Genomic DNA, 15,191 nt, shown 5'->3' on the forward strand with positions numbered 1-15,191 from the left:
TAGTGCACTAAGAAGTCCTTTGCGGTATTTCTGCACACCGTTTTGATATGTAATTAATAACTGGATTCCCTCCTCCTAGCTATTTACGGGCTAGTTTCTGAGTGCTTAATGCATGTTTGTGATCTTATTCACCATTCAAAATGATTGTGCACGAGTCATCTCTAAACAGCCTTGCAAAGCATGATTTAACAGCGCTCATTATGTTTCCATTTAATTTCTCCTTTTTCTATAATAAGTTCAAATGTTGCTTTATTAAATGCACCTAGGTACGTATTTGTAAACTTATGTTATTACTTTATTTCATGTATCTTTTGTGTCTTCTTTTTTGGCTTCAATTACTTATTTTTTTTCTAATTGACTTATTCGTAAATCGAAAAACGCAGAAACCTAAATAGAATCAAATGGCATTGAATGATTTCTCCAACTCAAAACTAGTTATAGATGCCTCTTAAATTTTATTTTTCTCGTTGGGTTGCTTGTCCATTAATTGACGTTTACGCAGTATTCTTGTTTTCGGTATTTGTAAAAAGCCGCTCATCGATCAATTTCACAAGAAATTTAATACTCGTAATTCATGTACATTGAAGTTTAACTTGCTATCAATTTTTCGTATTCGCACACAGATAAAATGAATGAAACACTTTTAAGCTGTTTAAATCATGCAGTGAATTTTGAAAATATGGTTTTGAAAAACCGGTTATTTCTGTTTAATACTTTTCTGTCCCTTTTCTTAATAATTAGGACACGTGCCACTGGTTAATATAGAACTAGTCAACCATGAATAATCCCAAACAACAAATTTTTTTATTGGTTTGTCATACTTGCTTATCAATTTTGTATTGTTTTTGGCTGAGACTACTATAACAGTTTTTTTTTATATAGATTAGACCGTTAGTTTTCCCGTTTGAATGGTTTTACACTAGTAATTTTTGGGGCCCTTTATATAGCTTACTGTTCGGTGTGAGCCAAGGCTCCGTGTTGAAGACCGTACTTTGACCTATAATGGTTTACTTTTTTAAATTTTGACTTGGATGGAGAGTTGTCTCATTGGCACTCATACCACATCTTCTTATATCTATAGTAGTCTCAGTTTTTGGCAATATTGTAACAATATCCTTTAGAATTTTAAATTGCTTTAGTCATTTAATATATAACTTATTTTTGTTGTTGTTCACGATTAATATTTTTAGATTGATAATATAATTGCATCATTTTTTAAGCATTATAGAAGTCACAGTAAACATTAAACTTATGCATGGCGGAAAAGAAATATACGAAAACGATAGGTGCAATGTTCATGCAGCCTTGCAAATTTAAGTATTTTTGATGGGATGTTGAAGTTTCCAGAACATAGAAAATACACAAGAAAATCTATTAGTACACTAGTCTATCAAAATGTGCTTGCTGTCCATTTTACAATATATTATTTAAGAATTTAGTGTTTTCTTATTCATTCTGACATCTGTGTCCCTGGATCTGAACAAGAAATTGCGAGGACGTTATGCTTATCAGTTTACCTTTAAAATGATTTTTCAAACAAAATGGCCCTAAAGCTAAATGTCATCGTCAGATGTATAATGGAAGGTGATAAACACTTAAGAATATATATCACCTGCTGGTTCCTTTTACCTGGACACAGATCTTATAACGTAAAAATTTCGAATGTAAAATTATCGAATTGGTATATTCAGTCGAATATATACGGTATCTCTGGACTGGGGTTTTTAAGATATTTTGATCTGACAATGTATGAAAATTTATTTGTGCTTCAAATCACTGATTTCAAATTATAGACCAATCTCATTATTATCAACAGTGGGAAAAGTATTTGAAAAAATTGTATTTAAAATGTATTTAATCACTTAATTAGTTATATTTCAAATCTGAGACTACTATATGTGTTATAGTAGTCTCAGTTCAAATATACAAGAAAGCGTTTTTGTTTCAAGTTCATATTCGCCTTTTTAGAATACTAATGCAGGAGTTCCACAAGGCTCTGTATTAGGTTCCGTACTATTCCTTATTGATGTATATGAGATAGCTGGTGATTTGATAAGTCTAACTCGATTGTCTGCTGATGAAACATCCCTTTCTAATTTAAGTATTATAGTCCTTACACAATAGAGGATGTCTTTAATAGCGATTTAGAACAAATTTCAGCATGGTCTAAAGATTGGCTTATTGATTTTAATCCTAACAAGACAATTACTATGCTATTCTCCTGTAATTCTTCCCCAGATGATATTAAAATAGAACTTCAAAATCAAGTAGTAGAATTGTCTCCTGTCATAAACACTTAGGGATTACTTTTGATTCCAATGGTAAATTCTATACACATATAGAAAACGTTTTAAATTGTGCAAGCACAAGATTAAATTTCTAAAAAGAATTGAAATATGTATTGACTAGAAATTATCTTAATCGTATAAACTTAACACTTATAAGATTAATTATGGAATATGCATGTGAGTTATGGGATGGCTGTACTCAACAAGATTCCGACAATCTAGAACATGACGTTTAGTTGGAAGCAGGAAGATTAGTAACTGGGTTGCCCGTGTTTGCTAGTCCGGAAGTTATATATTTTCAGTGGTACAGGCCCACATTTGCTAGTGGACAGAAGAAAATCCAGAAAGCTCAATATGTTCTATTCTTCACATAAAGAGGGACTGCCTCTACGATTTAATGCCACTTTTTCAGTTATAAATAGATATAACCAGAAAATTCTTTTTTTTTTTCATCTACTACTATCGAATGAAATAGCCTAAACCCCGACATATGTACGTCCAGAAATATGATTATATTTATCTAACTTGATACAGACACAATTGCACTCCAATCTTTATTATTAAGGACCGTTGATTGGATAAAAGTGATGGATTGCCACGCCTATATTAAAACTGAGGTCCTATGAACTGACTTCAGATAGCTCCCAGTATTCGTCGTTTCTATAGTTCTATATCTTTTATTTTTTTTAACCATTTCAGTTTTCTTTATTCTTCTGCCAATTAATCTGTATAATAATTGTCCTAAGCATACATGTAATTTTTGCCACTGGACGTTAAGCAACAAACAATCACCTCTTTATTCTGTTATCTATATTTATTTATATCTATTGGTCCCATGAGTCTCTGTTCTTTAAATCCCATCAGAGACATATATTATATATCTCTGACCCCATTCATATCCTCATAAATGATAACCTTTTCCTAGCCTCATACATATACGTACATTGTAACTGAAACAGGAAAAATATACAATCATATTACTGTTTGCTGGAACTAATAGATAAACGTATTAGTTCCAGATTATCTTCTATAAAATGCAATTGCGTTTTAATTAGAAACAATGACAACCAAATTATTTTTTTGTGGAAAGAGGGGGGGGACAGTTTTTTTTAAAACAAATTATTGGTTTCCTTTGAAAATAGGAGTGAAAAGAAAATACGACATTTAGTTTATAAAACTGATAATGTGAGAATTTTGTTATAAAGACATATCCCATACATCGATACTTATATTCTTGGCACTAAACATTTATTTGTACATATTTATTTAAAACACAGATTTTGGTTAGTAATTTCTTTCCTGGTCAGGGGATGATATTGTATTAAAAACCAATAAAATAAAGTTATTCAACATGAAGAAATACAAAAAAAATCAGCTGGTTTTGAAATTTTTTAAGAGTTGCAAATATTTTACAAATTAAAATTATGATACAGAATGATTCTTTTTATTTGTTTTCCTCACGAGTGTTTGCTGAAGCATTTTTTCCCGAATCCCGAAAAGTTTGATCTTATATTCCAGAGTTTAATACGTGTAAAAACCGAATTCACACACATAATAAAGTCCCAACCCGACGTTCATAAAAGGTCTGTTCTAGAGTTTAGTTTAATTTTCAGAAATTAAAATCAAACACAATGTTTTATACAAATTCGTCTTCAGACACGTAAATAATATAGGTTATTAGCTTGCCTGGATTGTGATAGAAAATATCTAATGAAATGAATAAAATATCTAATGCTATGGGTCACGCATGGACTGTCTTACTTTATCATGTTTATAGGGATGCCCATGTGGCACATCAAAGATAAGATTGATTTACCCATTGTACTTTAAAATTGAAACAAATCTTAAAATTCACTTGAATACATTAATATATTGACTTGTTATCTTGTCGACTTTAAAGCCAACATACAGATGGCCGTTATATCCTGAGAAGAGACCTCGATGAAATTTGAAAGTTTAACAAATCTTAGTTTTCACGGGAACGAATATTTTGTAAAAACGTTGTAGTGATCAGATTATCAATGACGCGTAATATGATGAAAAATGTTGTCCAGCATTTTTCTTTAAATGTAAACTCAATGTAAATATAGTCCTGCTTTTTTATTTTACACTCTATTCGGTCCTTCCTTTCTTAGTTATTAATTTTTCCTGACTTGTTTTACATAAAGTCATCATGCCTTTTTCTTTTTGGCAAGATGCCCATCCTGCCTTTTTTTTCTCTAAACTCCTGTCATGCCTTTTTTTCAAGTTTCATACTTATCGTCTGAAATAAATTTGAACATGATAATGATTATTGCTATCGCTATTTTAAGAAGAATAAGAAGTTCAAAACGTCATGTACATTAACCGCGCGTAACGTCACACGATGTAATCCCAACATTTCAGAGGGGAATATGATCCTCAGAATGGAATATGAAGATTTGTTCAACGACACGTGGGATCGATAGTCTCAACCAATCAGATATTGATTAAACTATCAATATGTATAAAAATTGGAATAATATCCCATTATAGATTCACCGACCGTGCAAGGGCTGTATAGCCAGTCAAGGTCGTTAAAAACTTCCATTTGTGATTATAGATTCACGTCTCAGTCATTACAACTGAACGGACGTGCTGGGTCAGCTCTCCTTTACCCGCTATCTTCGATGAGGGTTTACTGTTAGATGGATCAACGACTTACTACTTTCGATGACAGAAACCAATCCAACTGTACAGACTACGTTAGGCTATAATCCGCGTAGGGCAAATTCCCGCGTCAACATACACTCCAAAACCCATTATGGATGGGGGAGTGGTATGCCGAGTGACGTCCGAGGGCTGTATCCTAGGTGTTAGATGATGGACCACCATTTCACTGTCTCACGACTTTGGTCCTGATAATGCTTCCTGTCATCGTTATTACTATGTCCGAGACTCATCGACCAGTACTCCATCATCGTGGTTAGCGGGCTGCCAAGCTGACCAACCTGGCCCTGAAAGCAGCCGTTGTGAAGTAAACAACAAAATAGTCAACAAAACAAAAACAAAACAACTCACCAAATCCAAGATGGCGGCCTACCAAAATGGCGAATTCCAACTGTTCCTGACCGACTGCAAAAATATTTAAACGCTCACCAAAACGCCTTCGGGCACCGAGCCGACCGTGCGAGGGCTGAACAGCCAGTCAAGGTCGTTAAACACTTCCATTTGTTATTATAGATGACATCATTTGCACACCGACCGTGCGAGGGCTGTATAGCCAGTCAAGGTCGTTAAAAACTCCCATCATCATCATAGATGAACCGACCGTGCAAGGGCTGTATAGCCAGCCAAGGTCGTTAAAAAGTTCCATATATATATCATAGATGATCAGGTTTGATATAAAAAAGAAAACTACATTATCGTATCTCGGATATATATCTATTAAATATAATAAAGAAAACTTAAAGTAAGATTGAGTACAACAAAAGCTTTGCCTTATTAAATCCTTGATGCTGTCTCCTTCAGACTGTCAAACACCGTCACCCTACGAATATAATCCCTAGTGTGAACAGTGTATAACTTGCATTTTTTTTTGGATATACTTTCCCAATTTATTTCTTGAAATTTAATGCATGAAATATCAAGAAGGGGGATGAAATTACATGTTAAAACAATTTGGGTGCTGAATCTTTATGTTAAGGAGTGATTTGGACCAGTTAAAATAGGGGTAAAAAATTAGTACGTCTGAAGCTGTCAAACTGAATTTTAGACCCCCTTATCACAGAATTGTCAATATTGGGTTAGAGATGGTATAGAGGAGGGACGACACTCTGCACACGGCACGCAGATTTGTCTTATATTATCGATCGGTCGAGGTGGTATTGTGTCATTTATATCAAACTACTCGTGGTGTTGACATCACCGTTAATGACACCTGGACAAACGAAATTTGTTGAATCAATTAAAAAAACAAGTAATATACAGGAGGGCTGATCATGCAATATACATATACTTTGTACATATATAATAAACAAATTTGTTAGTTATTTCTTGACAATAAACATATTTATACCCAAACTAACTGTTTATTACCAAGGGCTAATTTCGACATCGATAATCACTGAATTCTCAATTTATTCAATCGGTTTTAAGTTTTTAATCGGGACAAAGTTTTGTAAAATACTTAATTTTAAATATTGCATTATTTCGTCATTTGTCAGTTAACAAAACAGAGATAACACTAGAGAGAAGGCAATTAAGCAATCCAATACACAAATAATGCACGATTCAATTATGAAAAAAAAACTATATTTATCATGATGGTTATTCATAAGACAAAATTTTCATTTTGTTTTCAAAATGATTAAAATACATATAAGAGTTTATATGCCTTAAATAACATAATTACTAGCGGATTTGACAAATATTATTGATATTTTACTTACCGGAAATCATATTTTAGCGACTTATTACAAAGCAACGGCTGGAGACTTAAGAAGATTTAGAATGTTTGAATAGTGTTCTTTAATTGGCATAAATTTGAATGATTTTCACGTGCTGACATTTGTAAAATTTACAAAAATCTGTGCCTCGTGATTTCGCAGAGATTGAATAAAATTTCCCGCCATTACAGTGCATTTCTTTATTGATAGAATTTACTTAAAAGATAAAAAAACATAAAGAAAATATTTCATATAAAGTGATCTTCTATCATTGATTAATCTTTTTATTTCAAAACTTTCTATATTTTCTGCGAGTGCAAGAGAGTATATTTGATATAAAAACATGAACAGATCGATCTTTTCCAGATTCAAAATTGTCGAGAGACGCTAAAATCGTACCACGTGACCTACAAAAATTTGCACACAGCACCTAAGGCTGTCGCCCCTCCTCTGGAGCTGGTAGAAAGTTTCTATAATTTTGATATTATTTGTCCCAATAGTAGTACACTACACTGTAAAAATCTTTCTTGAGATAGAGCAGGTGCGATTTTTTTAATTTGAATTTATTGTCTAAAAGAAATGCACTACGAAATAACTGTGTTCTCGGGCCTAATTGTTAACGTGGTATTATATGTGATAAATTGTTGTAAGCAATAGTAAACTGAGTATAATAATTTATTCACAGTAAGCACTTCCTAGTTTAGTTGTGGTGATAGAAATCTTAATATCATTGATACACAGTTGAGAAATATGGTGCAGTTCTTCAAATGCAGATTTAAACCTTATTAATATTAAACCCAATCCCGCATGCAGTTATGGCCACCCTGTTGAGGATAGTATTCATTATTTTTTAAGTGCCCATTTATCAACGAAGCAACAGAAATATTATTTTCAAAATTAGAAAGATCTACTATATCCATTTTGCTTCTATTGGCTGTTGACGGTGACCTTTCATTTCAGCAAAACAAAGACTTTTTTGAGTCTGTACAATCATTTATCAGAAATACACAAAGATTTAGAACATTCAATTAAAATTCGGAATTCCTTCTTCCTAACTCTTCACTCTAGTCCAGTTTTATATATTACTCTATATTATATTATACTTTTTGTTTTTCAGTGAGACAAGGCCATATTTTGTCAAAAGAGTAGCACAATTACCCCAAAGCGAATTGCGAGAAGTGGTTTCGTATTTCGTTATAGAAAAAAAAAATACTAGTAGTTTATGTAAAGTAACGACTCTCGTACGGTGTCGCGTTAATATCTTTTTAATAAATTGGTGCAATTGGATGCAAAACATAATGACCATAAAATGTCAGACAGTAACCTAACAACTAAACAATTGAAAATCTAGGGATCAATATTTAACATTTGTCAGCAATGAGCAATTTTCATAAATAAAACATGATTTAGTCGAATACTTTGCGAGTAAAGAAAAAGAGACTACCATAGATTTGTTATTAACCCCAAATGCTTGATAGGTACAAATCAGTATTCAGGAGTTACCTTTTTTGCATTAAACCACATTACAACAGAAATTGGAAAATATGGCCTGGAAGTATTTCTATAAGACATTGTTGTTTTCCTGTTCTATGAAGCTTTCTTATTGGCAAACATGGTGATAGATTTTATAGATGCTGTCAGGCACCGACCATTGAAAACAATCGATCTGTTTAAAATAAGAAATGAAAATAACTGTTTGATGTTGTTTTTTTTTTTGGCAAATAAGAAAAATGACCGTTTGATTTAAAATTGTTTAAAATTATTTTGAAATAGATTTATGAAAATAATTTATTTACATGTGAAAAGGCTAGACTTTGTGGCGTAGGGATGTGATTGAGTGGTTTTGTTTACAATTATTTCCCATTATTTCGGCAGTGAAAATCTGCAATAATTATTTGTTCATCTTGTTGTGTGATTTACACATTATAACAAAACTAAGAATATGACGGATGAATTTAGAGTTAGGTGTTTAATGTCCAGTGGCAACTATTATATGTATTATTAGGAGGACATTTAAAATGTTATAAATATGAACAAGGACATCCTTTGTTATGCAAACATGTATCACGACACAAGCGATGACCTATAGACCGTGTGTATCATATGTATATTTAGGGTGGGGTTGCTCCGAATAAAGGAGGTATAGATACAGGAAAATAAAGAAAAAAAAATATAAAATTAGAATAGAGTATAACGGGAAAAATAAAGAACAGAGGAAAATGGTATAAGAAAATTAAAGAATAGAGGGTCTAGTTTTTTTTACTGGACAATTGTTGATGATAGTTTAAAGTCAAGCGCATTTATAGTTAAAATAATACACAATCGTATGTACATCGGTAGGGATTTATGTTTAGGGTTGATGAGGCACATAACGAGTAATTGTTTTTATTTGAAATTTCTCGAATATTTGTTTTTTTTCGACTGATTTGATAGATGAATAAAAAAAATCTATAATCTAAAAAAAATGGTTTAATTACGATATATGGATACAACTGCTATTCAGTCGATTTTAAAATACATGCGATAAAAGAGAATACATAAGAATATTTAACAAACCTTTTGGACAAAAGGTCAACCTTAAGACCCCAAATAAACTTTTGTAAGAACATTAGATTAATTCCGAATTCCATCTTAAATCAATTGTTCATTTAGGTAAAAAAAATAATGTTAATACATTGGGCTATTTTCAAAAAATGTTGACTAAATACCATGCAGACTGCAGTTTACACGCACATTCACCAAGTACGTATTTCTACGGCTAACAAAATTCATAATCGTATCTTTTAATTTGTTTAAATTTATTTCAGTGTTTATTTTTCAAACGTTTTATGTAAATAATTTTGGATCAACATCGAGTCAGATCAAATTATAATTTATTAAATTATTAATTAAAAACTGAAACATGCATCCAATCTAAATTTTACGCCTATTATCACCTATATAAAAAAATTAAACAGAACACCATTCATGTTTTATATTTAAAAAAAAACATATACGCTAAACGAAACTATGCACGCCAAGAAACGATGTACACTAAACGATACGATATACGCTAAACGATACGATGTACGCTAATACGCTAAACGATACGGTATACGCTTAATGAAACGATGTACGCAAAACCATACGATGTACGATAAAAGGGCGCTTATGTTATCGTTTATGGTATGGTTTATGGTATATGGTTTCGTTCGTACATCATTCGTTCAGCGTCCGTACAACGTTCGGTCAGCGTTTCGTTTGCATTCGTACACCGTTCGGGAAGCGTACGTACATCGTTCGGGCATCGTCCGTACATGATTCGGGCATCGTTCGTATTGTTAACTTTTACGTTACACGGACTGTACCCATTATAATACATCATAAAAGTCTTAAAATAGAAAATGACATACATATTCAAGGCTAAAATTAATATTAATTACTGTAACATTTAAAAATAAATTGACAGCTAATCACCTCAAGACAATACAGCATTTTTTATACATAATTTACAAGCAGTGTAAGGGAGGTAATCCAAAACATACACAACATTGTATACTAAATGTGATTGGATTACCTCCCTTACACTGCTTTAAAATTGTCCATTAACCAGGAAACCCTGGTTTTCCCCTTTTTTTTGGTTTGAGCCATAACCCCCAAAGTCAATCCTAACCATCCCTTTGTGGTATGGAAACTTGTGGTATAATTTCAGAGAGATTCATACACTTAAACACAAGTTATTGAAAACTACAAAAATGCTTATTTGGGCCCCTTTTTTTGCCCCTAATTCCTAAACTGTTGGGACCATAATCCCCAAAATCAATCCCAATCTTCCTTTTGTGGTTATAAACCTTGTGTTTAAATTTCATAGATATCTATCACTTATACTAAAGTTATTTAAAGTTATTGTCTGGAAACCAACTGTCTTTGGACGATGACGACGACAACGTGATACCAATATACGACCACAAAAATTTTTTGCGGTCGGATAAAAATAGCTAAATTGATCCTTTGGGAGAAGATGCATGATTTTGGATGTTTTGTGTTGATAAGTATCCAATGACATTATCTAGGTTAACTTAAAAGGTAATTAAGAAAATGCTATCACCTTTTTCCTCTTCTTTCTCCTTTTTACCCATGTAAACATTACCATTACCAAGGTTTAACACATCTACATTTCCATAATAGTTTTGTATGTTAGCATTTGGAGGTGGATCTGAAAAATGAAAAGTCAATATCAAATTTTAACTTTTACTATATAATTGGTTAATAAGTAATGTATTTGTTTGAGACATTTTCATTAAGGTGGTACATAACACTACAGGGAGATAACTCTGTTAAAATCAGCTGAATGGATTAATCATGTTCTATTGTAAAGGAAATATTAAGCTTCTCAATGATCAAAATTAGTGTTTGTCAAACTGCTATATATCCTATGAAATTTTTCTGATAAAGTGTGTGGTTCAGGTTTTTTGAAATTTTATATTTTTGTCAAAGGGTCAAAGTAAATATTTTGTCAAAGCTTTATGAAAATTAAACGAGCCAAATTAATTTAAGTCGAGGTGTTTGGTACCACCTTAACTTAAGATTTTGAGATACTCCCTAATTATCTAGTACAGTTCTGTAGGAAAGTTAGTTTTTACTTATTTTTAGTTTTCTTGAACAGATCTTTATATTCCCTTCATAAAAGAAAATAGGAATTCTAAATACTGCATGCATTACTCTAGCAGAGTATCAATAATATGCTGGACCTCACCATATTTATCTGGTTTCTTTTTCTTTTTTTTCTTTTTTTTACCATCAATTTCTTTCATTTCCTTTGACATTTTTTTATCCTATGAAAACAAAAACAAAATTTCCCATGAACATATTAAAATGCATTTCTAAAACTTCACAAATGATAAGATACGGTAATCTCTACAACAATGAACAAGGAACATTTCCAGGACAATTTTTCTCGTGGTTAATTATAACACCAATGTCTCCATTTTAAATTTCAAACAAAGTCCCCCTTGGATGTACTGAAATTTTCAATATCATTTATATTTCCAAGGGGCATTACTTTCATGAAAATAATCAATCCTGCGATATTGCTGATGTTAACCTTTGACATAAATTGTATTAAACTCTGATGAAAATTTTATAGGTGAGAACATTTTTACAATGTTGATTTTCCATATTATTTACATTCCCAAGGAGTCAAGCTTGAAGGACATATACTCTACCAACACACTGACTTAACAACTCATCAGAGTCATTGCTGATTGTTAACCTTTGACATCAATTGAAATAAAGAGGCAACAGCAATAACAATGGTGCTTTTCAATATTGCTTACATTTTTTTTTATTTATCTCAGCACATTGCAAATTCTCATATTTTGTCATGTGAAAGGGGCATAACATCCCAAAACTAAATGATTAGTCCTTATCACAGAACTCATCTGAAATAATTTGCTTTGAAAACCTTGACATGAATTTATATCATAATCTGACTAGAACACTAGATGCCAGTGCACTTATCATGATGAAGAAAGAGAGATAGATGGACAGACAAATCTGCTGATGAAATGTTGTTCTTCCTCCAAAACTTTGTTCAAGCAAGTGGAAAATAAATGCAATTACCTCAAATAGCTATAATATAATTCAACCTTTTTTTTCTTCAGTTTTCTTAGAGTTCATAATGATTATATTGCAAGTAACTTTTTAAGCTTACCGTAATATTTTATACGATCAATTTTACCTAAATAGTCAAATCACATATTTGTTATTTAAATCAGTATTCAGATGTACCTTATGATAACTTTTGGGGATCTTAAATATATTATTTACAGAAAATCTATTAAACTTTATCATTTTCCTATAAGAATCATACAGAGAATACCTATCCAAGGGCAACAACTCTTAAACAAAAAAAGACATGATTCAAGTATGATGAAAAAAGGGAAGATGCAATATATATCTTCTAATGAATCAACACAAGTGAGAAAAAACCTGTTTGTTTTGTACCTGTTCATCACCAGGATTAGAAAATTTAGAACGATTATAGCCTGTAGAATCATTATTGTTCTGTTGGTTATCAGATGGAGCATTTTCAGGCTGTGACTTATCAGACGGAGTATTTTTAGGCTGTAACTTGTCAGATGAAGTATTTTCCGGCTGTAACTTGTCATCCTCTGTTGTTGAGCTTTTGTCTTCATCTATTGCTTTTTCAGTTGGAACAGTCTCATGAGAGCTACTACTTTGATCTTCAAATACAAAAAATTATATATATGTTTCTAGTTTAAAAATATTTAAATTATTATCTGATATCACTTCATAAAGTAGAATACAATATTATTTTATAAAATATATTGTTTAATATTTCTGATCAAAATTATTTTAAAGTAAGAATGTATAATATGTAGGAATTTTTTTTGTCCTAACCTGTAGGTGCTGGATCTTTTACACCAGTTATTTTGTAGGTAAAACCTGAATCTTCAGTTTGTGGTTCTTCTCCTGGAACTCCTTTGGAAAATACTAAAATAATAAAAATACATATTGATAAAGGGAGTTGTAACATGGTTGTCGGGTGTTCATCAATGAGATAGCAACCCAACAACAGAAATAACCAAAAGACATTTAGAGAGCAACATGACAGTTTCACCAGGTGTCTATCATGTCTATAAAATATTTCAAGCTTAAATGTCCCAGAGTGTATAAAAGTTGTGAATAATTTAAACAGAAAGAAAATTTACCTTACAAGAGGATGACCTATGACCTGAGGCTCAAAAGGAATAAGTATTACTACAGAGGGCCAAGAAGAGGGTGACATGACAAGACAGGTTTTTGCTTATTACACTTGACTTTTATAGCAGGTTTTACTGTACAACTACATAATTTAATAAAATGCTTCGCTGGGCGCAGCTTGATACGACCGCAGAGGTCGAACCCTGAACAGTTGGGGCAAGTATGGACACAACATTCAAGCTTGATACAGCTCTGAATTTGGATTGTGATTAAATATTTGACACAGCATAGGTTTCTGACACAGAAAGAATGTGGTCTAAGAACTTCAATTTTTTTAATTTACCTATTATGGTCCGTTGTCCAAAATCAAAATACATGGTTAGATTCAGCATATCAAAGAACCCCATATATTCAATTTTTGTTGAAATCAAACAAAGTTTAATTTTGGACCCCAACTTGGACAAACTTGAAAACTGGTCCCATAATCAAAAATCTAAACACATGTTTAGATTCAGCATATCAAAGTACCCCAAGAATTCAATTTTTGTTAAAATCAAACTAAGTTTAATTTTGGACCCTTTGGACCTTAATGTAGACCAATTTAAAAAACGGGACCCAAAATTAAAAATCTAAAAACACGGTTAGATTTGGCATATCAAAGAACCCCAATAATTCAATTTTTGATGAAATCAAACAAAGTTTAATTTTGGACCCTTTTGACCTCAATATGAACCAATTTGATAGCAGGCCCACAAAATAAAAAATCTAAATACATGTTTAGATTCAGCATATCAAAGAACCCCATATATTCAATTTTTGTTGAAATCAAACAAAGTTTAATTTTGGACCCCAACTTGGACCAACTTGAAAACTGGTCCCATAATCAAAAATCTAAACACATGTTTAGATTCAGCATATCAAAGAACCCCAAAAATTCAATTTTTGTTAAAATCAAACTAAGTTTAATTTTGGACCCTTTGGACCTTAATGTAGACCAATTTAAAAAACAGGACCCAAAATTAAAAATCTAAATACACGGTTAGATTTGGCATATCAAAGAACCCCAATAATTAAATTTTTGATGAAATCAAACAAAGTTTAATTTTGGACCCTTTTGACCTCAATATGAACCAATTTGATAGTGGGCCCACAAATAAAAAATCTAAATACATGGTAAGATTCAGCATATCAAAGAACCCCATATATTCAATTTTTGTTGAAATCAAACAAAGTTTACTTTTGGACCCCAATTTAGACCAACTTGAAAACTGGGCCAAAAATCTAAAATCTAAATACATGTTTAGATTCAGCATATCAAAGAACCCCATATATTCAATTTTTGTTGAAATCAAACAAAGTTTAATTTTGGACCCCAACTTGGACCAACTTGAACACTGGGCCCATAATCAAAAATCTAAACACATGTTTAGATTCAGCATATCAAAGAACCCTAAAAATTCAATTTTTGTTAAAATCAAACTAAGTTTAATTTTGGACCCTTTTGACCTTAATGTAGACCAATTTGAAAACGGAACCAAAAATTAAGAATCTAAATACACAGTTAGATTCGGCATATCAAAGAACCCCAATAATTCAATTTTTGATGAAATCAAACAAAGTTAAATTTTGGACCCTTTGGACCTCAATGTGGACCAATTTAAAAACGGGGCCCAAAATCCAAAAACTTAATACACGGTTAGATTCAGCATATTAAAGAACCCCAAGAATTCAAGAATAAAACCCCATTGAAATTGATCAAGAAATAAGCAATTTATACGAAGTATCTTCTTTT

General features: G+C 31.8%; 1 protein-coding gene across 4 annotated transcripts in view; it reads right to left on the bottom strand.

The window, feature by feature from the left end:
* Positions 1 to 15,191, bottom strand: part of LOC127727976 (general transcriptional corepressor trfA-like) — a 143,362-nt gene that overhangs the window by 115,546 nt on the left and 12,625 nt on the right. For all 4 annotated transcript variants that reach the window (XR_007993954.1, XM_052235114.1, XM_052235113.1 and 1 more), the window contains exons 3-6: positions 13,097 to 13,189; positions 12,680 to 12,918; positions 11,430 to 11,508; positions 10,782 to 10,889 (exon numbers count right to left, since the gene is read on the bottom strand). Coding sequence is in view for 3 of the 4 variants with exons in the window: in XM_052235114.1 (XP_052091074.1) it covers positions 10,782 to 10,889; positions 11,430 to 11,508; positions 12,680 to 12,918; positions 13,097 to 13,189 (519 nt within the window). In the remaining variant the exon portion in view is untranslated. The remainder of the gene's footprint in view (positions 1 to 10,781; positions 10,890 to 11,429; positions 11,509 to 12,679; positions 12,919 to 13,096; positions 13,190 to 15,191) is intronic.

This window comes from Mytilus californianus, unplaced genomic scaffold (genome assembly GCF_021869535.1).
Source record: "Mytilus californianus isolate M0D057914Y unplaced genomic scaffold, xbMytCali1.0.p SCAF_2, whole genome shotgun sequence".
NCBI lineage: Eukaryota > Metazoa > Mollusca > Bivalvia > Mytilida > Mytilidae > Mytilus > Mytilus californianus.